At 52.9% G+C, this 23,532-nt stretch overlaps 6 protein-coding genes across 6 annotated transcripts; 2 read left to right on the top strand and 4 right to left on the bottom strand.

The window, feature by feature from the left end:
• Nucleotides 1–2,175: 2,175 nt before the first annotated feature.
• On the top strand, nt 2,176–3,397 carry J4E78_009360 (uncharacterized protein; the record flags this gene model as incomplete). Its single annotated transcript, XM_049369953.1, has 5 exons — nt 2,176–2,194; nt 2,245–2,289; nt 2,404–2,480; nt 2,539–2,784; nt 2,834–3,397. The coding sequence occupies 5 exons, from the start codon at nt 2,176–2,178 to the stop codon at nt 3,395–3,397; spliced, it is 951 nt and encodes a 316-aa protein (XP_049218262.1).
• A 386-nt stretch (nt 3,398–3,783) lies between these two features.
• Nucleotides 3,784–4,488, bottom strand: J4E78_009359 (uncharacterized protein; the record flags this gene model as incomplete). Its single annotated transcript, XM_049369952.1, has 1 exon — nt 3,784–4,488. The coding sequence occupies one exon, from the start codon at nt 4,486–4,488 to the stop codon at nt 3,784–3,786; it is 705 nt and encodes a 234-aa protein (XP_049218261.1).
• A 1,690-nt stretch (nt 4,489–6,178) lies between these two features.
• On the top strand, nt 6,179–7,162 carry J4E78_009358 (uncharacterized protein; the record flags this gene model as incomplete). Its single annotated transcript, XM_049369951.1, has 1 exon — nt 6,179–7,162. One exon carries the CDS (start codon nt 6,179–6,181, stop codon nt 7,160–7,162), a length of 984 nt encoding a protein of 327 aa, XP_049218260.1.
• Nucleotides 7,163–11,782: 4,620 nt separating this feature from the next.
• On the bottom strand, nt 11,783–14,071 carry J4E78_009357 (uncharacterized protein; the record flags this gene model as incomplete). The annotated part of the gene is made up of 1 exon (XM_049369950.1): nt 11,783–14,071. The coding sequence occupies one exon, from the start codon at nt 14,069–14,071 to the stop codon at nt 11,783–11,785; it is 2,289 nt and encodes a 762-aa protein (XP_049218259.1).
• A 3,397-nt stretch (nt 14,072–17,468) lies between these two features.
• J4E78_009356 (uncharacterized protein) lies at nt 17,469–19,820 on the bottom strand (the record flags this gene model as incomplete). The annotated part of the gene is made up of 3 exons (XM_049369949.1): nt 17,469–17,492; nt 17,651–19,062; nt 19,109–19,820. The coding sequence occupies 3 exons, from the start codon at nt 19,818–19,820 to the stop codon at nt 17,469–17,471; spliced, it is 2,148 nt and encodes a 715-aa protein (XP_049218258.1).
• A 1,164-nt stretch (nt 19,821–20,984) lies between these two features.
• J4E78_009355 (uncharacterized protein) lies at nt 20,985–22,374 on the bottom strand (the record flags this gene model as incomplete). Its single annotated transcript, XM_049369948.1, has 2 exons — nt 20,985–22,237; nt 22,293–22,374. The coding sequence occupies 2 exons, from the start codon at nt 22,372–22,374 to the stop codon at nt 20,985–20,987; spliced, it is 1,335 nt and encodes a 444-aa protein (XP_049218257.1).
• Between the last annotated feature and the right edge of the window lie 1,158 nt (nt 22,375–23,532).

The following is a 23,532-nucleotide window of genomic DNA, read 5'->3' as shown; positions in this document are numbered from 1 at the left end:
ACCCATCGATACGCCGTGCCCTTCAAGGAGATCCTCCGTTGGTTTCGAGTGACAAGGTCGTGGGCCTGGATCAGATGAGAGTCGTACTTTGATGGACTGCTGAACTTGTGGGTCGTGGTGCATCCTTCTACGTAACAGGAGTGGACCGTTGGCTTCTCCCACTCGAGCACACTCGGCGGATTGACTCTGTACTCTTCCTGCAAATGGACGTGATAGCCGACGTGTGCTTTGTAGCGGGCTTCGCATCCCTCGAATTAGCATGTGACGATCACGTCGTTGTCGTACAAGGCCATGGCGTATTCCAGGTGATCTTCTTTCATGTGCTTGTCGATGTGGATAAATGATGCGAAGTCGGTGCGTGGGCAGCCGTCAATTGGGCACGCGGCGGAATAACACTCGGTGTGCTTGGTGACGACATGCTCTTGCAAAGCCCTCTTGTTCTTACAGGACTTGTCTCCGGTCTTGGTACAGTTTGGCAGAGTACAAACTGGTTTGGAACCTGTCTTGGGTACTGGCTTCAGTTCGTCGTCTTCTGGAATTGTCGGAGAGCCTTGGACAAGAATTGGCAGTATCCAGTACAGCCATACCGAAGCGCTCACGTACATGTTGAGTTGATAGATGGCGCGACCAGTGATCGATTACAGATCGTGCTTGTCGGCTGAGTGCAGTGCGTTTCATTTCAGTATGTAGGGTTCGTATGCCTCTCCACTACATACTTAGGGTAGCATGTACTAGACGAGATGTGCAGATTCCGCAAGCTCACTTGCTGCCTTTGGCAATCCTAAGTTTCCCGACGCCATTGATGCGTTCAAATATATCGTCTCCTTCATGTGCCAGCTTGACGGCGAAGTGTAAGCAATTGATTTTGGTTTCGCAACCATTCTTCAATGCTGCAGCAGACAACACAGCTAAAGTATGCTCAGTATGCTGAAACCGCGCGATGTATACGCCTAGGGATTTGATGATAATCCTCAGGATCAATGAAAGATGACTTGTATGCTGCAAAGGGAAGATGAGCTAGGCTTAAGATGGAAGGGAGTAGATCTGAATACTGCAAGCCTGTATACAACGGCCACGATACTACCAGCAAGTAGAGGTGTGCAGAAGGGAGCTAGAGCGACATCGAGAAAACAGCAGGCTGATGGTAGCTCATCCCACCTCCTTCTAACGGTATGACAAGACGCAATGACGCAAGTGTTCTCGCGGTGATAAAACTTGAAGTACCGCCGAGTTCAACATTCTTCATGAACGCGATGCTGGTTTGGCATTCCGATGACTGGCGAAGTCTATGCGATATCCCGATGTGATCGGATGACTTGAGACGGCTGCCGTCGGAGGGGTACTGAAGAGCGTCAGACAGCGACAACCGACACCGACATACGGTGTCAGCCAGCATCACGAAGCTGCTGCAACACCAACGTCACGCATCCAGCCATGGCAGCCTTGGAAAGGCATCTTGGCAGCCCTAGAAGCCAGGCGAGGCTTCGCGAACCACGGCTCTTGTGCCAATAGCGGGCAACGCGATGGAAAATTCGCCGCCTGGAGTTTCGGGCCCCACGTTCTTTGAGGCCCTCGCCGCTAGTTGTTGGCCCGAGCCAGGTTCCGTCCCCGAGATTACCCGACCTAAAAATGGCGGACCCTGACAATGGTGCCTCGCAGAAAGGAGAGGGTGGGAGACTTGGGCTGGAAGAGGCATGTGAACACTTGTACATCCCCACAGTGGATTTTCCATGTTGAATTGACGGCTGCGGGCTGCCTTTAGACGCGATTTCGTCAAGCCATAGGCATTGTGTGGCTGCTACGGCAACGCTTGTGGGGGTTCCGTTGGGATCAAGAGGCAGAGTACCTAGGTACCTAGGTATCGTGAATTGGATGCAGAGCTGGCCGTAAACGTAGAGCAATTGAAACGTACAATAAGTCAATTGCAATGCGACGACCCTCACGAGAAGCTTTTTCCATTCACCATTGTCCCAACCCGCGTTTCCGAGGTGTTGATGAGGGTGCGCTCGGGATAGCGGGCAATGCCACTAGCACGTGATTGGCTTAGTGCGAATTAGCGCTGCTGGCAGAATTTGTCGCAGCTTCGCTACAAATACACCGTTCTTCCCTCAACGCAGCACCAGCATCTGCAACCTCACCTTTTTCAACCAATCTCCCCTCCATACATCATCCAAGATGTCGGGCGCACAGCAGGGTGTGTATTACATCGACGAATTGCACGAGACGACGCTGACCAGATTGCAGACAAGTCCCTTTTCGGGATGCCAGGTTTCGTGGTGGACTTCTTGAGTACGTTTATCTCCATCGACAGGTCCATCAATCCGTCTGCCATTGGCAATTGGATGTGATGCGAGCGTTGTCGGCCAAGTTTTGCACTCGCAACCGCCACTAACAGCTTATCAGTGGGTGGTGTTTCCGCCGCCGTCTCGAAGACCGCTGCTGCCCCCATCGAGCGTGTTAAGCTCCTCATCCAGAACCAGGTAAGCATTATCAGAACCTCGACCCCCGCATGTCGACAATTGCTAACCCACCCCGCAGGATGAGATGCTTAAGTCCGGTCGTCTCGACCGCAAGTACGATGGCATTGGCGAGTGCTTCAGCCGTACCGCTAAGAACGAGGGTGTCCTCTCCCTCTGGCGTGGTAACACTGCCAACGTCATCCGTTACTTCCCCACCCAGGCGCTCAACTTCGCTTTCCGCGACACCTACAAGTCCATGTTCGCCTACAAGAAGGAGCGTGACGGTTACGCCAAGTGGATGGCCGGTAACTTGGCCTCCGGTGGTGTAAGTACAATCGCTCGATGTCTGGCAAATCACAATCTAACAACAACAGGCTGCCGGTGCCACTTCCCTCCTCTTCGTCTACTCCCTCGACTACGCCCGTACCCGTCTCGCCAACGACGCCAAGTCGGCCAAGAAGGGTGGTGAGCGCCAGTTCAACGGTCTCGTAGACGTCTACAAGAAGACCCTCGCCTCCGACGGTATCGGCGGTCTCTACCGTGGTTTCATGCCCTCCGTTGCTGGTATCGTTGTCTACCGTGGTCTGTACTTCGGTATGTACGACTCGATCAAGCCCGTCCTCCTCACCGGTTCCCTCGAGGGTAACTTCTTGGCCTCTTTCGCTCTTGGTTGGGCCGTCACCACTGGTGCCGGTATCGCCTCTTACCCCCTTGACACCATCCGTCGCCGCATGATGATGACCTCCGGTGAGGCCGTCAAGTACAAGGGTACCATGGACGCCGCTCGCCAGATCGTTGCCGCCGAGGGTGTCAAGTCTCTCTTCAAGGGTGCTGGTGCCAACATCCTCCGTGGTGTTGCCGGTGCCGGTGTCCTGTCCATCTACGACCAGGCCCAGCTCATCCTCTTCGGCAAGAAGTTCAAGGGTGGATCTGGTTAAGCGCCTTTCTTCCCTCTACGATACCCCCAACCTGCGTTTATGTGGTGGAAGCAGTTATTCGCGACGTGAGAGATGGGGATGGGGTGTAGGTGTATGAGAACGGCAACACGCCCTGCGGGCCGACGGTTGTTCTTGGTTACGAAAAGCACGATCCCGGGTGGTAACACACTCTTGTACTTTATACATTCACACGTCATATCCGGCTTGCAATGCTTCATCTGTTTCTGGCTGTACTTCCTCTTTTCATCGCTTGGTGCAATGGGGAAAATAGTGGTCTATAGAAAGTCATGGGTTTCTTTGTATGAACAAACTGCCTCTACCATGAGTGATGCATTGCTCTCCTGACTGCCTATGCTCGTTCAACCCCTCCACAAGCAAGCACGTGCTCAGAACCCGCCGCCATTTTTACCCTGAACAGCCCTCCACACGCTCTCCTCGCCCTTCTTCAGTGCCTCACCCGCCTTGTTCAGCATGCTCCACGCCTGCGCCCCGACACCCTCCCCCTCAGCGTCTCCCGCTCCGCTCGACTGCCCAATGCCTCCTCCAGCAGTATACGGTGCATTATCCATCGCCTGAACATAGCCCGGCGGGTGTTCCAAGCTCGTCCTCGTAGGCTGCGCTTGATCAGCCGATTGGAACGGCGACGCAGCAGGGCCGTAATTGAGCGTCGTAGGACCAGGTTTGCTAGCCGTCGTAGCCGTCACCGTTGACCTCCCCGCCAACATGGAGTCTGAAGGCGGAGGATGACTGAACTGCGGCGGTGGCGGTGCTTGTCTTGTCTCCGTCGTTATAACCGTTGCTGTTGGCACGGCACCTGCCTGCGGCGCTGCTGGTGTGTATCTGTCGTTTCCTTCTGTCATTCCGACTGAACCTGTTGGTGCGGCGGGACGGGCGCCGGGCTGTGGAGCTGGAGGGTTCGACGATGCATCTTGTGTTGTTGTAGCGGGGGCGTAGGCGGGCGTTGTGCGTGTGGGAGGCGGGTTGGAGGCGTTGTCGGGGTCTGAGGACGCGGTTGAAGGGGTGATGCCGTCGGGTTTTGCGGCGGTGGTGGGCGCGATGGGCGCGTTTTTGTGGATGGGGATTGGGGGCATGTTGGGGGTGGTTTGTGGGGATCCGGGGTGTTGGGTGGGTTGTGTGTGGTTTGTGTGGAGGTGGTGAGTATCGTGGAGGGTGTAGTCGCGGTAAAGCGGACAATTACTTCATGAGTTGTTGAACGGTGAAGTAGGTGTTCTGAAGGCGATCTAGAGGTATGAACACGTTGTAGAAACTGTTTGTTGCTGCCTTGTGCTGTGCTCTGCTGGCCTCTTCGACGCGTTCTTTGGTTCAGATGAAGGTGCTTGCTGCTTTGGGCGATGATGTCATCTACCACGTGAAACCTTCTTTCGACCTCTGCAGCGCTGCGGTCCCTCGCTCGACTTTACTCCCCAATGTCATTCAAACCCATGGTTATGCACTCCGAAATCAGAGCCAAACACGCCTTGGACCCGTTGTACAGCCCCGGTGTGAGTACACCCAGGTAGCAATGACATTTGACCATAGGTACTCACTCTCAACTGTCATTCTGTCCATGACTGGCCGGATACACGCATATCAGCACTGAGATTACCAATTTCTTCCTTTGTCGTTATTCCTTTTCTCATGCATATCGATATGTAGCTATGCCAAGCCTCTGAGCGGCTGTTCGGCGCAGTCGAAACAACATTTACAGGTCAAGAGAAGCTTCACGGCTTCGTATCCGTTTCGTCCCTTCCTCGATCCTTCTCTTTAGCCATTGCCCATCTCGCTTTGCCCATCCCAATCTGCCATGGCATCAAGTGCATACTGCTGTGTGCTTTGATCAGGAGTTGGGTCCCACAAAGGACCGATGGTGATGGATCAACAGTCCAGACGCTTCGGTAAAGGAAAAGATTTCGAGCCTTCTCAAGAAAAGAAAATTTGCCCACGCTTCTACGCTGCGACGAACCGCACACATTGATACGGCCGAAAGACTTGCACATCGTCATACCTCCTTCGGAGTACCTCTCATATCGGTCGCTCTGCACGCAGCCCGACAGCCGCCCACACCAGATCGAACGTGGCACCACAGATCCATATTTTCAAGATTGAACAGATGCATCAGGACCATCTCCGTTCTTTCAATACTTTCGATACATGTGGTTTACTGATCAATCACGACTCAAGCCGCCCGCTCCACCACTGAATCGGTAGCGATACCAGCAAGCGCCCGCCATGTCTCCACAAGTCCTCTAGCCAAGACGTTCCTGCGGGTGCGCAGTTACGGTGTTCAAGTGTGCCCTTGTTTCGAACGACGTCCTTCGCAATCTCACATCGTGAAAAGTGGAGTTACCCGCGCCTGTTTTGGTTAGTCGTTTCAAACAGGATCCTTCCGCATGGTTGCCAAGAATGTTTGACATGTCGCGACGTTTGTCCGCTGTACGGAACCCAGCGAGGGAAGAGAGCTCACCCGAGATCGTGTGCGGTAGCCCTGGTATTCCATTGTGGCGGGTCCTTCGGCGGAGCGTATTGGTGCGAAGACGTTGAAACTATTGTGCCCCGAGCGTCTATGCCGTCGGTAAGGGCCTGTCCACGGCGGGGACACCATACCTAGACAGCCAGCACCGATGCGAGCGGGTACCAGACGCAGTATATAAGGATGTGCGTGACCGTCCACTGAGATCTTCGGCAGCAAAGCTCTTCCATTCTTTTCTACAACAACTCCAGTCCTTCGCTTTTCCCCTTTCACATTCATTTTCCAACTTGACCAACACACTTCTCTCGACAATGAAGTTCTCAATCATGTCTCTCGGCCTCATGGCTGTCTCTGCTCTGGCAGCACCCATGCCATCTCAGATCGCACCCAAGCGTGCCGGTCTCACCAAGCGCGCTGCATCTCTGGAAGATGTCGCGACCACCGGTTTCGCCACGCAGAACGGAGGTACCTCTGGAGGAAAGGGAGGCAAGACCATCGAGGTCGGCTCTCTCAGCGACTTGGAGGCCGCCGTCAAGGGCGACGACGCCGCCATCGTTCTCATCACCAGCCCCATCAAGGGCAGCGGCGAGAACGTCAAGATCGGCAGCAACAAGTCCGTCATCGGCAAAGACTCCTCCGTCGTCCTGACCGACTTCACCCTCACCGTCAAGGCCGTCAAGAACGTCATCCTCCGCAACTTCGCCATGGAGAAGGTCGTCGGCGGCGACGCCATCGCCATCCAGAAAGCCCAGAACGTCTGGGTCGACCACGTAGACCTCTCCTCGGACCTCGACCACGACAAGGACTACTACGACGGTCTCCTCGACGTGACCCACGCCGCCGACTACGTCACCATCTCCAACAGCTTCATGCACGACCACTGGAAGTGCTCTCTCGTCGGCCACTCGGACAGCAACGGCAGCGAAGACAAGGGCCACCTCACCGTCACCTACAACAACAACTACTGGAAGAACATCAACTCGCGCGGCCCGTCCTTCCGCTTCGGCACCGGCCACCTCTACAACAACTACTACGAGAACGTCAGCGACGGCATCAACACCCGCCAGGGCGCTGAGCTCCTCGTCCAGAACAACGTCTGGTCTGGTGCTAAGAAGGCGCTTTACAGCAAGGACGGTGGCAAGGCTGTTGCTGAGGGCAACGACTTTGGTGACAGCGAGAACACGGCTGATAAGGGTTCGCTGACTAAGATGCCTTATGAGACTAAGGAGATGCTGGAGGCGGGTGCTGTTAAGGCTGCTGTTGTTGGTACTGCGGGTGTTACGCTCAAGTTCTAAGCTGGCTTTGGGTATGGCTGCCACATGATATGATCATTCGGTTTGGAAATGATTCAAAGATGAAAGATGAAGGGGATTTTGAAGACTTCGATTTGTAAATATTTTGGTCAGATGACCTTTTCTTGTATATATGGACGCTGTGCGGACTGTTTTGAGCAATGAAAAGGACACCTTTTTGTTATTTCTTCATTCGTACGTGCCTTTTCCTTTTGAATGCTTACTATCACTGCGTCCTTACACTTCAGTCATCTCTTCGGGTCATGCGACGTCTTTGGCTTCCCTCGAAAGGATTTTGTAAACTTGTTTGCCTCAAGATCACCCCCACGCCGCTAGGCGTCCTTGGCGGACGTATAAAGTCACTCTCTTCTTCGCACATGCTCTCTTTCTTCCACCAACAACTTCTCGTTCTCATTTTACCAAAAGTCAATTACCAACATTACATGATCTTCCGCTGTCGGACTCAAAACATAGCTGACGAGGTTCTTATGTCTCTTCTCTCTTTTCCAAAAACAGCAGAAGTCAACTATATGTAGCAAAGACGATCAAGACGGCTACATTTCTTGCTGCGAAGTTCATGAGCGAGAGTTGTATAAGACTCTCTCTTTCCTCCCTCTGTTTACCCGTCATACTCAAATCTCTACTTCAAAAGCAAAATCCAGAGCTTCCTCCCCTATGGCGGTTCTCCGCGCCAAAACTTATTGATAAAGAAGAAATGTGTGAGATGCGACAAGAGAGTCCACGATGCATACCTCATGTTGAGCCAGCTTCCCAAAAGGCGACTACAGAAATCGATGATCAGCCTGGTGTTTCGCGCACCACATATATAAAGTCGTCTTTTCCACTCTGCTTTCTCGATTCATTCTTCATACACATATCTCTACTTGAGATCAAAAATTTGAACGAGGTCGCTCATGGCTGCTCTCTGCTCCAAAAGACGCCATTACCAATGGCATGTGCGATGCGCGACAAAAGCCTTCTCAATCACAACATCATGTCGACCCAGACTTTCAAAACCGTGATTGCCGCGTCCGATGGTCTGCCTCGCACTCTGCGGACAACACATATATAACTGCATCTTCCACTCTCACTTCTCTTTCTTCAAACATTCGCCTCTTCAGTCTTGATACCAAAAGCCACAAACAACGCCCTCATGGCTGTATTCACCTCCAAAACGTCTAAATTCAGAAACATGTGAATGTCGCGACGAGAAGAGAACAGAAATTGTCCTTATGTCGAGCCAGTCGCTCAAACCTGTCGATAAAGCTTTCCATGGCCAGCCTGGAGATCCGCCAGTGTCGCATGTGGTATGATGTCCCCTTCTAGGCCTTCTCTCTTTTCCGCACATGTTTCTCTCCGTCTTGGGAACCAAAAGTCCAATACAAGGGCGCGATGGCTGTCTCTGCTTTCCGAAAGATTACCACGACAAAGACATGTGCGAGATTCGACAGAAAAACTATTTTGAGGGAGTATGTCGAGCCCGTTTTCCAGATTTTCCCCTGGTTTTGGTGATGAGTGGGTCAGGCTAGCGCCCTGGGCGCGGTATATATAAACCCGCCTCTTCTCGTTCACCTTCCTTCTTCTCATCACACAACTCCAGTTTCTTATTCCAAAATTCGACTATGTCCCTCACTATGTGGTTCTCCTCCGCCCCAGAATTCACAAAATAGCAATAAACCGTCTGATGTGCAAGACTCGATCGAAAGCAACGAGGCGCAGTATCATGTCGAGCCTGTCTACCAAAACTACGATCGAAAGCGCGTATGTGTGCCTTCGAGCTCACTGCGCGCGATGCATAATATCTCCGCCTTCTCTTCTCTGGACTCTCATCACATACACTCTTCTTCATTTCGAGAATAACAAAGATCAATGACTTGTTGTCAATGTTCTCCTCCTCTCTTCTTCTCAAAACATTCTTCGTGTGGCTACATGTGTGTCTCCTACCACAAAATCGCCACACTTTCGCAATATGCTGTGTGGCTTCTGTTTATCACAAAATCACCATACTCTCACGAATGAGAGAAGTCGCAAGTATAACATACTGTCATAAAATCACCAAGGGCAAAACTATGTCGGCTCAGGCCTGCCGCGAGTGCTACACAACAGCCTTGCCTTCTTCTCTCTGCTCTCTTTCTATACAGTTTATTGTTTTTAAAATTAGAAATCAAGCTTATTTCTACTGATGTTCTCCTCCTCTCTTCTTCTCAAAACATTCTTCGTGTGGATACATGTGCTCGTCTCACCACAAGATTGTCGCAACTTCATTATATGCTGTGCAGCCTCTGCTCGACACAACAACAGCATCAAAAAGCACATGACGACTTCCTGGCTTATCGCGAGCGACATATAAAAGCCTCGTCTTCTTGTGTGCCTTTCTTCTTCTTCACACGCCTCTTCAACATCTCCAAAATTGAGAAGCATGAAGTTGATGCTCCTCTTCTCTGCTTCCAAAACTGCAACCTTTCGACTTCATGTGTGCGAGTCTTGCGATAAAATCTCCCGAGAATGTGGCTACGTGAAGCGCCTTTCGCTGGCCACAAAAGCCATAGCCAACGAAGACATGGCGTCTCGCCAGCCAGCTGCGAGCGGGGAATGAAATTCTCGCCTTCTCGCCTACCTCTTCTCTCGTCACACAGACTTCGTCAATTCAAAACCAAAACAAGCAGAAGATCTCCTAATGTTCCTCTTCCTCTTTGCATCCAAAAATTCCGCGGTCTTACTTCATATGTGCGCGTCTCCCCGCAAAAGGCCACATCCCCCCCCCGCCATGACGAGCGTCTTCTGTGGGACGCAAAAGTTAATGCTAGCAGTCGCATGGCGTTTCGCTAATTGGCCGCGAGCGATATACAAAAGCCCCCTCCTGCTATACATTCTCTCCTCATATCCGCACTTCTTCTTTCCAAAATCTGGGGAGTAGAAATGTATGTCTTCCTCGGCTCCCAATAATGAAAGAGAATGTTGCGCCATGTGCGAGACCAGCCAAAAAGAACACGATACATACACATGTTGAGTGCGTCTGCCCGTAAAAAAGCTATCGCTATTCTGATGGTGGCGGCTCCTGTCCTTGCTTGGCATGCGATGTATAAAAGCCTCGCCTTCTCCTGGTGTACCTTCTCTCCTCACATCCACACTTCATTTCTCCAAAATGTAAAGATAAGGAACTGAATGTTCTCCTCTCGGTTTCCAAAGAAAGAAAGAGAATGTTGCGCCATGTGCGAGACCACCCAGAAACATAAAGTAATCCAGCACATGTTGAGTGCGTCTGCCCTTTACGAAAGCCTGTGATACATGTATCATGGCGACCCTCGACCTTGCTGGGCATGCGATGTATAAAAGCCTCGCCTTCTTCTGGTGTATCATCTCTCATCACATACACTTCTTCCTTTGTAAAAACCAAAATCACAGTCCAGCCTAAGCATGTTCTCCTCTCCGCTTCCGAAAAGCCAACACGATGTTCTCCATGTGCAAGACCAACCAAAATGATGTACCAGAACAACTATGTCGAGTGCGTCTGCTCCTCCAAAAGCTGTACAAAACACCCGCATGACCACTATCGCTCTTACCAGGCATGCGACATATAAATACCTCCTCTTCGCGCCGTCTACCTTCTCTCTCTTATCCCACACTCTATCTACAGAGTACTAAAAGGCGAGTTCGTCTTCGCGATGGTCTGCTCCTCTTCTCCAAAAGCCACTACGATAAAATTGATGTGAGAGCGACTCCTCGCTCCGTTTCCAAAAATTCCAGAGCGCTCGCGAATGTCTGCCGTGAACGCCATCAATTCATCAACCACGACTGCGAAAAATGACACACGCTTCGGCCCATGTGTCGCCTGTCTTTCCCGGCTTTTCACTTCAAACCTCCAATTTAAACAATTTATGTTGCCAGCATTCCGCCGTTTTGCAAAAGCCTTGGATCTCTGCATCATGGTGTCGTGGAGACGACAAGTCCGCATTATCAAAAAAGATATGATCAACCAGACATGTCTTTGTCTCGCCTGAAAACGCACGACGTCCAGTTCACGACAGTTCGCTCGCTGAGCAAGAACCAAAAAAGCGAAGTCAGTAGCGAATGAGCATACCAAAAAGCGATTGGCTTCAGCTCATGACCAACTTGCCGTTTTCACTGCTTTATATCCACCAAAACACGCCGCTCAAGGCTTACCGCGACATCTACATGGCGAGAAAAGAGAAGATAAGCGCTTGTTGGAGGGGGAATTGAGGAATACATGGCGTTTCCTTGTATGATGACGCACAGGACGCATGTCAAAGTAATATGCACAAATAGTCGTGGCATCACATAGTAGAGATAGTATAGCAACATAGTCAGCACACACCCTCATCATATCTTACAACAGACACAACATCACATCGCACCCCACAAACACATCCACCAAACCATCGAATCATAGGGGGTATTTCATTCACACCTCTCAGTCTCACAGACAAGCTATGTACCTCTCAGTAGTAGCGTTGACCATTTCATCTCATTCCAAAACAATACACATTACAGGAACAACTAAGGACGTCACTTTTTCGGCGCCAAAAACTCCACGCTGGATTGACATAACAACCGTGATGAAAAGCAGACCTTGCGAAAGCCTCGCACGTACGATGGACGCGCTTACGGCTCCATGAAACCGTTACCCTTGAGCTTGCACTCCGTCTCCAGCTCGAAACTCTTCTCAAATGCGCGCATGCGGTTGTCGTTGTCTGCGACGCGGACGCGTTGGATTGGGGGGCTGAGCTTGGTCGTGACCTTCATGTTGGGCTTGGGGAGGGTGCGCTTCTCGTCGGAGTAGCGGGCGCCGTTGACGCACTTGCCGTTGTTGCTCCACTGGGCGTCCGCGGCGGCCTTCCATAAGGCGGTGATGTCGACGGTCATCTCCGGGGTGAAGTAGAGACGGCAGTCGGCCTCCTCGTATTGGAACTGGAGGGAGACACCGGACGTGTCGTTTGCGCGGAGGCCATCGCGGGTGTTGACGGCTCCGCCTCCACCGACGCTGCGGGCGTAGACGAGGTCGCTGTAGTAGTCTTCCCTCAGGATGGAGGAGTTGAGAGCAGGGTCGAACCGGACAGCGTACTGGACGGTCTGCTGGATGTAGCCGAAAGCGAAGTTGTTTACGCCCTTGACACCGCCAATGGCCTGGATGGGGTTCTTGTTGCTGCGGCCACCCATCGCGATGGTCTTGACACCGCCCTGTTGCTTCATCAACTCACTGAATATAGTGCAGGTTGAGGCACAGTAGCCGTCGGTCACAATGACGATGTTCTCGGGTGCGAACTTTGGTGGTCCGGTAACGCCCGACAAGGGTCCGTAGCCGGTGACATTAATGCCACCAGATACGTAAGGGACGTATACATCGGACAGATTCCAGCGAGCCTCAGTGGTGTAGAACTCTCCATGGACCTCCTTAGGACCAATCTTCTCGTCCCAGGAGGAGAACGGAGTACCATCGGCCTTCATGTCCATGTGGTAGTCGAAGTAGGAAGACTGGGCAAAACTGATCGTATTGTTGTTGCCGAGCTCCCTGGGAAATTGGCTTGCAAACTTGCTGAGGGACTGTCCGACGAGATCCATGGCCTGATGCGCCCTCCAGCGGTTAGTACCGAGAGGCTCAACATCAGGGAACAACTGCTTGAACATATCGTAGCCTTGGAGAATGGTACCACCACCGTTGGCTTGGAGATCGATGATGAGCTTGGTCTTTCCGTCCGCAAGAGCCTTGGGGATGAAGTTCTGGGTGAGCTCCTGGAAAGGCACCTCTGCGCGGACGTTTCCGACAAAGTTGGGCACCTGCAATACCGCAACGTCTTCATAACCAGCAGCGTCGATGTAGAAGCCGTTGATGAGACCCTGGGGGCCAGCGGCTACAGGAGCAGGAAAACCGGGCGTAGCGGCGCCGACAGCGAGGGTAGATACCTCCTCTTCCTCCGACTGGACACGGGTATCGGCGAATGAAGTACCTGCGGAATCGAAGCTGAACCACTTCCTAGCCAGATCTTCACCTGTAGCGATCTCGCGGAAAGGAATGGTTGGGCGGGCGTAGTTCTCCATGGTGTAGGATGTGCCGTTGGCGAAGGTCAGGGTTGTGGTGGCGCCAGGGTAAACCCATCGTCCACGGCCACCTCCAGTGAAAACACCGGTTCCACTACCCGAGGTACCAAGGCTGACTTGGGCAAGCTCGTAAAAGACGTTGTTGTAGAGAGCGTCGCGATCCTGGAGGGAGCCGTACTGACTGAGGTCCTCGAGGAACTCGGTCGCGTCCTTGCCGTCAATCTGAACAACAGGCGAGGGCGTGTAGGAGATGTTCTTGTATTGCATACCGAGTACGTCAGAGAAGACGAAGACAGCCGGCAGCTGGTCGCCATCTGCAGAGACGGAGACAAGGGGGACAGGGCGGCCCCAGGTGAAGATAGCGCCCACGGAGTCAGGGATGTAGGAGAAGTGACCATCGTGGGCAGAAAGGATGAGGTTGTAGAGAGTCCAGCCAAAGTCGTACTCGCTCTTGAAGTTGCCGGCGTCAATGTCGCCCTCGATCTTATCGAGGCCACCGAAGATGTCGACGGGAGGCTGTACCTTCTCGGCGTACTCGGCAGGCGGGTTCTTGAGCTCAGAGAGGGTGCTCTGCCACTCAATGTAAGGACGCATCGCTCCAATGAGCCGCTTTGCTGATGAGGCGTTGAAGGGAACGGTGTTGATACAGTCCCAGGCCAACTGAGCAGGCATACTGAGCTTGGCGGGTAGTGTTCCATTACCGTAGACGTAGTTGGAGACCTTGGCACACGGGGGAGTGGTACCATCGGCCTGGCGAGCCTTGGCCTGGACGGGCTGAGTTCGCGAGGGCAGGACGGGGGAGGCGACGGCCAGTGACGCTGCGCCAATGGCGGCGAGCAGAGCGGAAGTCTTCATGGCGAGGAAGTAATGAAGCTATCTACCGTGGAGAGGGTGGGATGGAGTTAAAACGAATGGAATTGCTGAACCAGCGAGAGCGAGTGTAGTTGATGGGAGGGGGGAAGGAGTCGCCGAGCGAGTATTGTTTGGCGGTAGGTGGGGTAATCGAACGCGCCTGCTCTAAACGCGATGAGGTGATGTACGCACGGTGAACGCGAGGGCAAGCGGTCACGTGCAGGCTCTAGTCCGGGAAAGCGCACCTGAGTGGACTGCAAACGGCTGGGTGAGCAAACAACTCCAGGCTCCCACTTTCGCTGGTATCTGGGCGAAAGATAAGTCGTTCCTGGGGAGGGAGAGGGATTTGGGATGGCAAGAGACGGGAAACAAGCCCACACGGTTCCTCTTTAAGAAAGGGAAAATCCACACGCGCCACTGGGAGGCTGGTGATATACTGGGGAAAAGTGACGCAGGAGGGATCCGCCAGGCTACAAATACTGACAGGCCGGTCGGTTCTGCCTTGAACGTGCACTAACCCGCAAACTGGGTAACAAACGTGCATATTCGAGGCTGTGACACCAATCACATTCACACTTTTTTTGCCGCACGTCGGGGCTTTTCCCGGGATCCATAGGGCAATCATGGTTTAGATGGTGTGCAGCAAGTGCAGCAGAGAGCCGCAGTTGAGCTAGGGCCGTAGCCTATATGCAGGCAAAAAGTATTAACAGTTTTTGACCCAGGGTCTGTTCGGTGAGCTGTTCGTCTTCGAACCATCTGAGGACATACGTCGTTGTTGTTAGACATGCTGCCAACGTTCACCGTTCGATAAGGCACGATAAGGCCGCGAGTAAGGCCACCCGAAGACGTTTTCTGGCGTTTGTTACGATGTCATGACAGCGGGACTGACGGGTTGGTTGAGGTCCAAAGCGGAGTCTTGGCAGTCTGTGCCTGCAGATCGTCAAGGCGCCATCCTAGCCACTCGCTCCACTCCTCCAACGCCCCAATGCAAGACCACCTCATCGTCCGCCTAACGACACGGCTGCGCTGCTGTTGTGACCATTCGCACAGCGTTCTTCCATCGCAGAGGCACAGCTCCTCACCGTTATCGTGCTACGTGGTTCCTCCTAGGTATTGAGGCTGTACGTGCCCTTGCTGTACGATCCGCCGTAAATTGGGACCGGCTGGTAAAGTCCAATTTATTACCAAAGTCATGCGCCCCTTGGACACGATCAACATAGTGGAGCCATTTCAGCCTCGCCACCTCCGCTCTAAGCGGTGCCCGGGAGAATGACATCTCGAAATGTGTTTCTCCGCTACGATTCGATGGCCGTGGCCCTCATTGCCAGACAAATTTTGATTGCAAAGTTTCACACTTCAGTTGTCAGCGTACGACGACAGTGATCTGCAATCAAGAAAACAGTTCGGCGCCCGGTCTGTGGGCCTCCCACACTGCCTGCGATGTCGGTGTTGGTCAGGTCGCGTGTGGCACGTTTCACGTTTCCTTGTGGTAGCCTGAGCAACTTGCCTTTTCGGCCTCGCACGAGGGCCTGTGCTACGCCAAATCAAGACATCGCATTCTCTTCGGCTAACTGTGCCACTAGCATCGGCTGCCGCTACGCAGAAGTTTGGTTCAACTACAGCACGATGGCGTCGTTGAACGCCTGGTTTGCTGATTTTTCAGACGACGCTATCGACTACAAGGTTGCCGATGTTAATAGCAGATGGAAGCAGATGGAGGCTTGAAGCTGTCGACAAAGCTCGTGGAAGCCACGTCGATGTGTCAAGCACTCAGCATCCCGGTTCCAGTCCAACGGAAGCACCAGCCACAAAGCTTGAGCAGCGAAACACAAAACTAATGCACCCGCCAGCTACCAGCCCCATCACGGCCGCACCAGCCACCACCACTTTTCGCCCATGCCTCTCTTCGATGCTTCTTCTCGCTGAATATTAATAGACGGCACAACACCTGTTGCACACAACAACAAGAAAACAGCGGAGATTTTGTCCCACGACGCACCTGTCGCATGCTCGTCGCACGTACAGTATTTGTTGTTGGTGTAGGCTGTGGAGCCCGCCTGAGGTACCTTTCGAGGCATCCCTTTCTACCACCAACTCCACCAACTGACGAACTGTTGATCCATCGCTATGATTAGCAACCATATAAGGGAAAACGAGATGAGGCAGACTTGCGTGATCTCCTCAGCCGTGTCTTATCTTCGGTGAAGCCCGGATGTCTGTCAAAACGTCCAGAACATAACTAGTAGCAAATAGCTGTGCCGGATACGCACCACAATCACCTTCCGAATAAGCAGATGATATCTAAGCTGCCGTATACATCTATCTAGCGTACCGACAATAGTATACAAGACGCGCACCCTTCCTTCATTCCATCACACACAATCCTCGCGTACGCAAATTCATGTAAAACCCGTATTCATCACAACATCACATAATCACACTTTCAGATATAGCGATTATGGCGCCTCACCTCCAATCAGCTCTACTCAGAATTCCGATATATAACACAAAACATCTTATCCATCCAATTGATCAAGTTCAACAAGTTATCAGTACATTTCAGCGCATCCGTGATGATGACCACCACAATGTCCCACACGACCACCTGACATTACCAGTCACCCCAACCCGTACAACCAGTACCATCGCACAGCCCCCTGAACCGTGTCTCCTCACATGGAGACTAGACCACAATAGCGCTGACATGTACCCAATTCTCCATCCAATCTGCCTAACCGACTAATGCCCATCAAGCCGTTAGCACGCATAACAATATATCTTAGAACCGCGTTAGCAAAGCATAGCGAGAGGACTACATACTAGTAAAAGTCCGCAAAATATCTTAAGAGCTATTCGAGGCGGCTACTTTATCCTTGCAACACGCACTTACATTGTGCCATGTAGAGCCTTTTGAACTACACTTCACGAGTTCCAGAATCAAAAAAGACAAAGATGATGAACGATGTACCATTCAACAAGTCGTATCATCACTATTACTTCCATCTGATGTTGTACAAAGATACATGCAGCGACGCCCAACTCAACTCAAACCCAACCCAACCCAAGTCCCCTTTTACGCTTCTTCCAAACGATATACAGCTCTGAAGAACGCGTTCTTTCTCAAACCCTAAGTTCCATCTGTTCAGCCCCAAAACTCGAATTAACAACACTACCAGCGCCGTGATGGTGGTGGAGATGATGTTGTCTTTCCTTGACGAGGGCGTTATACTGTAAACAATCACGTCAGCAAATGCCATCCACTAAAATCCGTCTTCCCATCACATCCCTGATAGATAGGTGGATGTGAGGAAAGGGAGGGGGGGAACATACCTTAAACCCAAAATTCAAACACAACGCCACCGCCAACCCCACACAAACAACCAACGGCCCCGTAACAGCATCAAAGTCCTTCCCACTCCTCTCCCTAATAAGCCTCGCCCGGTAAATATACATCGCATACCCCCACGCCAGCGTAAAAGCCGCAATGCACGTATACACGACCGCAAGCGCGCGAGCAATATCATTGGCCTCACCCGCCGCATTATACAAACCAAGACTCAACGAGGCGAGCAAGACGCTAACATGCTGCCACTTGATAAAAGTCCGTTGGTTCGCGAGCCAGACTTTGGCTTCTACACGCACGGGACCCTGGTCTTTGATCCAGACGCCTGGGTCGCGGATGCCGGGCGGGAGCTGGATGGCGCGTTGTTGTTTGCGCGCGTATTTGGAGGTGGAGAAGGAGGGGAAGAGGGAGGCGAGACCGCCGCTCTTGGGCTGCTTTCCGTTTCCGCCGGCGAGGAGGAGCGTGTTTTCGTCGTCGGAATCGGGTTCTTCGTTTATGCGGGAGTTGGCTGTTGTGTCTGCTGTGTCGCGGTGCGAGCGCTGGGAGAGGTGGGATCCGATTGTGGGGAAGGGGGGTTTGGTGACGGGCATGGAGTGGGCGGCTGCGGAGGCGCTCTTGGGGACGGACGACCGTGTTGCGGCTGGTGAGCCGACGGGCGAGGCGATGGAGGCGCGGTAGCTGGGGCTTGCGCGGGCGCCGAAGAGGGAGCCGACTGCGAATTCGTCCTCGGCTGCTTTGCGCTTCTTTTCTTGTTCTTGGTCAAAGGCGGCTTCGGGTTCTTTGCGGATGTCGTTGTCGACTTCGCTGAGCCAGAAGGGGAAGGTGTTTACGTTGTCTTCGAAGAGCTTGGCTACGCCGTGGACGAACTTGGAGAAGCGGGGGGATTCTTTGACCAGGTGCGAGTGCATGAGGTCTTCGATCCATTCGTACTTCTTCAGGCCCTTGACTTTGATCTCGAGGAGGGCGTAGGGGAACTTGTGGAGCTCGCCCTTCTTGAGGGCCTTGAAGGGGAACTCCATCTGCCCGTTGTCGATGTCGCGCCTGTGCCAGTCTTCGGGGTCGCGGCAGGGTCGGTCGTCGTCGAGGGCGTCTTCGCGGATCAGGGCGAGGTTGGTGTCTAGGGAGATGCGCACGCGGTTGTCACCGGGGATCTGGAACGCGGTACGGGTGTAGTTGGCGCGCAGCATCGGCTGCAGCTTCTGCTCCTTGACAAAGCTCTGGATGTCTGTTACAGCCTTCTTGAAGTTGTCCACCTCCTCCTGGTTCTTGTTGGGGCGGTATTCCATCTTCTCGATGCTCTTCTCCATGTGGTACTTGTCCTCGAGGAAGGATTGTACGTATTTGGCCTTGATTGGGAAGCGGACTTCTTCGGCAGCGTTGCCGTCCTTGATGACCTTCTTCTCGAACATGATCTCGGGCTTCTCACCGAGCTGTCCGTACCACCGGAGTCGCAGCGAAGAGGCATCGGGCTTGCCGTTGACCTTGTCCGAGTAGAGGGAGAAGTTGGGGTTGTCAAAGTAAATGGACGTGATGGTAGGGTCGCGCTGGGTACCCTCGGCGACCTTGGACGACATGGGGTTGTAGACGAGGACAGGGAGACGGCGGAGGATGACGGTCTTGACTTCGAAGAGGTTGTCCATGTGGACCCAGACTGCATGTGTTAGCTGATGTTTGCCAATGATGTATGGTGTGCCTACACTTGTGCGAGGTGAAGCCCTCGCCATCCGTGCTGGTCTCGCCAAAGGACAAGGCCTCCTTGGACTTGCCCTCGAGGCTCTGTCGGACGAACGAGTACAGCGCAGACAGCCTGTACAGCAGCGGCGAGGCATCCTCGGTGTGCAGCGGGTGGCGGGCAATGCGCGCATCGATAAAGGGCCGCAGGCGGTAGGAGCTGCCGCGGATCTTGTCGTGCTTCTTGGTGGCCTTGATGACGGCGGTAAAGTTGATGCGGCTGAAGCTCTCGAGCTCCTTGGTCTCCTTGGTGATGTTGTCCAGCTCGCGCAGGACTTCCTTGAGGATCTTGTCCCTCTCCTGCTGGCTGGGCTCGGGTTTCTTGGATGCATCGCCCGACGCGTCGCCGAACAAGCCCTCACCGTTGCTCTCCTTCTTCTCCTTGTCGTCCTTGGCCTCTTCCTTGCCCTCCGCCTGGATCCCTATGGCCAATGGCTCCAGCTTCTTCTCGCATGCCGTCGTGCGGTCGCGCAGCTTCTGCGAGATGTCCGTGATGAAGTTGTGCACCTTCTCCAACTGCACATTGGCCAGCTCGTCAACAAACGCGCTCTCGTCGTCGGCGGTCCAGGAATCGTCATCCTCGTTATCCTTGAGGAGCTTCTTGAGCTTGTCGTAGTCGATGTACTTGTCCTTCCACGGCGCATACACGCTCTTGCGCAGTGTCGTGCCGAACTTCATGGCTTAGCGAGCGAGTGTAGTTGATTGCGGGAAAGTGGAAGCTCCAGCAGTCGCGACGCGCAGTAGCAATAGTTAGGATGGAAGAATTGCCGGCGCCGGAAAGCTCTGCATGGAGGATTGGGAGTGAAGCAATGCAGCTGGGTTTAGCTGGTGGGGAGCTGCGCGCAGCCAATGCCCAGGAACTTTGGGCGCACGTGTGTCGCGTCCCGCGAGCGTCATAGCTGCAGCTCCGCTTTCATCCCAGAATTCTTCACACGAAGGACTCAGCGTTATATTCACTGAAACATATGTCCGCACTGTACTTCAATTCATGCGACTCTACACAACTTCGCTATAATCCACAGGAATGCATAGAGATGCTGCTCGTCAACAGCTACAAAACAACATCCGTCGCCGCGAGTCATTCCCGCTAGGAAGACCCACGCATCTTCACGTCCCGACATTAGTGTCCGAGGCCCAAGTCTGGCCCTGCCTCGTCCCAACCCCAACGCTCGGTGATTCTTGCGGCGCACCTTCGCAGTTGTTATGATGTTGCCCTGGTATGCCTGAGTTGTTGACGTTCGTCTCTATAAGCCGCCTTATTGGGGCGCTGGTCGCTATGGGTCCTCGACGCATCCGTGCCACCTTCAACAAGAAAAAACCTGGAGAGGCCTAGAGCCTACATCGAAGTTGAAATACCTACTTTGCACGTTTCTAAGTTAATGTAGGCGCATACCTGTTCAGCTTTTCCCTTAGGTTAACGTGGTGACTACAGCATGTGTTGCATACATGCTATTGAAACCTAACATCCAGTCAGTCTCAAGAGCAATGTTTACGTCTAGCTTAATAATCAATTTGTGGGATGCGACACGAATTGTATCTATCCCAAGTGGCGTCTTTTAGGCCGATAACGTTCGCATATCTCCAAAATATCTCCAGGATCAACTACCTAGGAACTCAAGCATCTTCATCGAGTAAGACCATCTATCTCGGCCAATGCTTCAGCACGCTCAACTTCAAACTCGCGGGGTCTCCACGCACTCACCCATCTCTCAGCATCATCATTCATCTCCAACAACTTCCTTCAAACAAAACCAAGCTCTCCACCTCCATGAACGTATCCGTGCGACGACCCTGTCGTCCGTCCGCGTTGTGTACTCTCATACAGCTCCTTCCTTGCACCAACTATTTCTTAAAAAGTCCTCTTCCAACCGAGCGTGAAAAGGAAATCTCGCGACCCTCCAATATATCCTCGATAACCTCAATCGCGCCCGGTGTCTCACTCCATGCACAGTAGTATTCAGGCAAGACCAAATGCATCTCCGTCTCATCGCCCATACCGATGTTAAGGGGGTTCATCAATAGATGGGCCCGGGGCTCTACCACTCGAGGCCAGAAGTGCTTGTTGGCTCTGTGCACCGCGTCGTACAACCGCACGACCTGATCCTTTACTCTTTCGAGTATAATCTCAGGCTGGCCAATGTCTCCCTCTCCCGTGTCGCGCAACACAATGCTGCTGCTACTCACATCGCCAAAGTCCTGTGGCCGAATACCATCGATAAGCACCCGGACGTCGAGAAGTATACGTACCTTAACCAGCGTAACCGCAACAAGATGCGACAGATCCGAGAAACTGGGTACGGTAAAGCTATCCCCACTCCCATCCCCAAAGTTCCTAACCCGTTCAAACACCTCCACACCCTCCCACGCATCCCCACCACTACTCATCTCATGCGGCAGCTGCCTAACATTCTTCCAGTCACAACTCAAACTACTCCCCTTAGTAACCCACCACTTACAGAAATCATAGGCCTCCTGATCCCGTCCCAGGCGCAAGAAAAACGCCGGCGTGATACTCCTCACACACATCGGATCCTGCAGATTCAACCGCATCAGACCAAGCGCGTGTTCCAGTGCAGCTTCCACCGCCGCTTTGGTATTCAACCTAGGCAGTTCTCTCAAGAGCTCGTTCCGGGATCTCATGTAATTCCTCGTTCCGCTGTAACGCCAGAAGTCGCCGACGGCGGTTTCGAAGGCGTTGGGTGGTGTATCCATATCGCCCTTGTGGGCTCGGAGGGCGGCTTCGTCTTTGTCGAGGACGAACGTGATCTTTTTGATGGATTTGCACCACACCTTGTGGGCGGGGCGGTCGGCGCGTTGGTGCTCAGGGCTGCAGTAGTGGACTACTTTGCAGGCGCTGCAGCGGCTGAGACCGGTTTGCTGGGGGCAGATGTTGCAGCCTGTGATGAGGTTTTCGGATACGTCGAACGGCATTATCATGCCGTAGTTGTTTGGATTGAATCCGGGATGGGACGATTGAGCATCGGTGTCGGGTGCAGGGCTATTGCCGGCTGTTCGATCGGTGTCGGGCGCAGGCCGCTTGCCTGCTGTTCGATCGGTGTTGCGGGCGGCGTTGTATTCGTCCATTGCGGCTCGGTCTTGGGGACGAGATTGTCAGTATCGGAGATGTGGAACTGGGGAGATGGGGCTTACCTTCTTTCTCGCGCTGCTCAATATATTCCAGGAGGCCCAATTCGCGCAATTGCTGGCGCTGCTGCTCATATTCATCGTCCATATTGTGATGACGACGAGATGCGGCGCGTTGAGGTTGTGATGGGTTGGGTTGAGATGAGAGGCGATGGAATGAGATGAAAGACGGTGAGCACGAAGTCGGGGATTTTTGAAGGTCAGCCGAACAAAACCACACTTGCATGCGAAGCGAGGGACAGCTGAGCATCAAGCGAGGGACAGCTCAACATCGCTCGGCGGTAGTTTCGAGGACAGCCGAGCTAACTGCGGAGGACAGCCGAGCTCAGATCGAAGGACAGCTCAACACATCGGAGGTAGTTTCAAGGACAGCCGAGCTTCAAGAACTTCATTTGCGAAGCGAAGGACAGCCGAGGTCGCCCGGGAAAATGAGATTGCAATTCGAAAGCTTTTGGAAAGCTATTAGAATGTTTACAGATTGGATGCGTGGTGTTGACATGCTGCAATGCCGCGGGTTCACTGCCTCGTGGATTGTCTATTGGGCATGGGGGGCAAGAGGTTTTGGTTAGCGCTGGTACAGACTGAGTAATTACTCAGTAAAGTCTCAGTAAAAACTCAGTCTTTACTGAGTCTTTACCGGCGCTAACCCAACTTCATATCGATTACTGTTTTTGGATGAGAGTCGACAGGACAGACTCTGAGGGTGATGTTGTGGACGATGAAGGCTTCAGACGTCTCTGCAGCCTACCTCTGATCAAGTCTTGGCAAGGTTGAGAATAAGGTTGAGGATAAGGTTGAGGATAAGGTTGAGGATAGGGTTGAGGATAAGTCGAGGATAAGATCGAGGCAGACAGCATAGCGAGCATGAACACTGCTGCATGATGCATATATGCGAGACTACATTCAAGCCCAAATTTATGGAGCTGGAAGTTTGATTTTCGGCGAACAATTTGGATTGGTTCTGGATCGATTCCAACGTATTCACAATATGTTGGCAACATGTTGCGGTGCACCGTGCGCCGTGGTGTTGTGTGATTTGGCGCCGAAGCACCACGAACATCAAATCTTGACCCTAGACCACTACTGACTGATTAGCTATACAATATATGTACGTTATTCTTAGCTTGTAAGAGTCAAGTCGGGGCGATGTAGTCTCCATGCCATGTCTTGGTCTCTGCTACCATCCGTGTTGGTGTATAGTCTTGGTTTTTGGGCGCGTTCGCGGAATGAGCTTTTGTCACCCTGA

The sequence above is a fragment of the Alternaria triticimaculans genome, assembly GCF_023758025.1.
Source record: "Alternaria triticimaculans strain BMP 0046 chromosome Unknown scaffold_20, whole genome shotgun sequence".
Taxonomy (NCBI): domain Eukaryota; kingdom Fungi; phylum Ascomycota; class Dothideomycetes; order Pleosporales; family Pleosporaceae; genus Alternaria; species Alternaria triticimaculans.
This window is presented reverse-complemented; position numbering and strand designations above follow the sequence as displayed.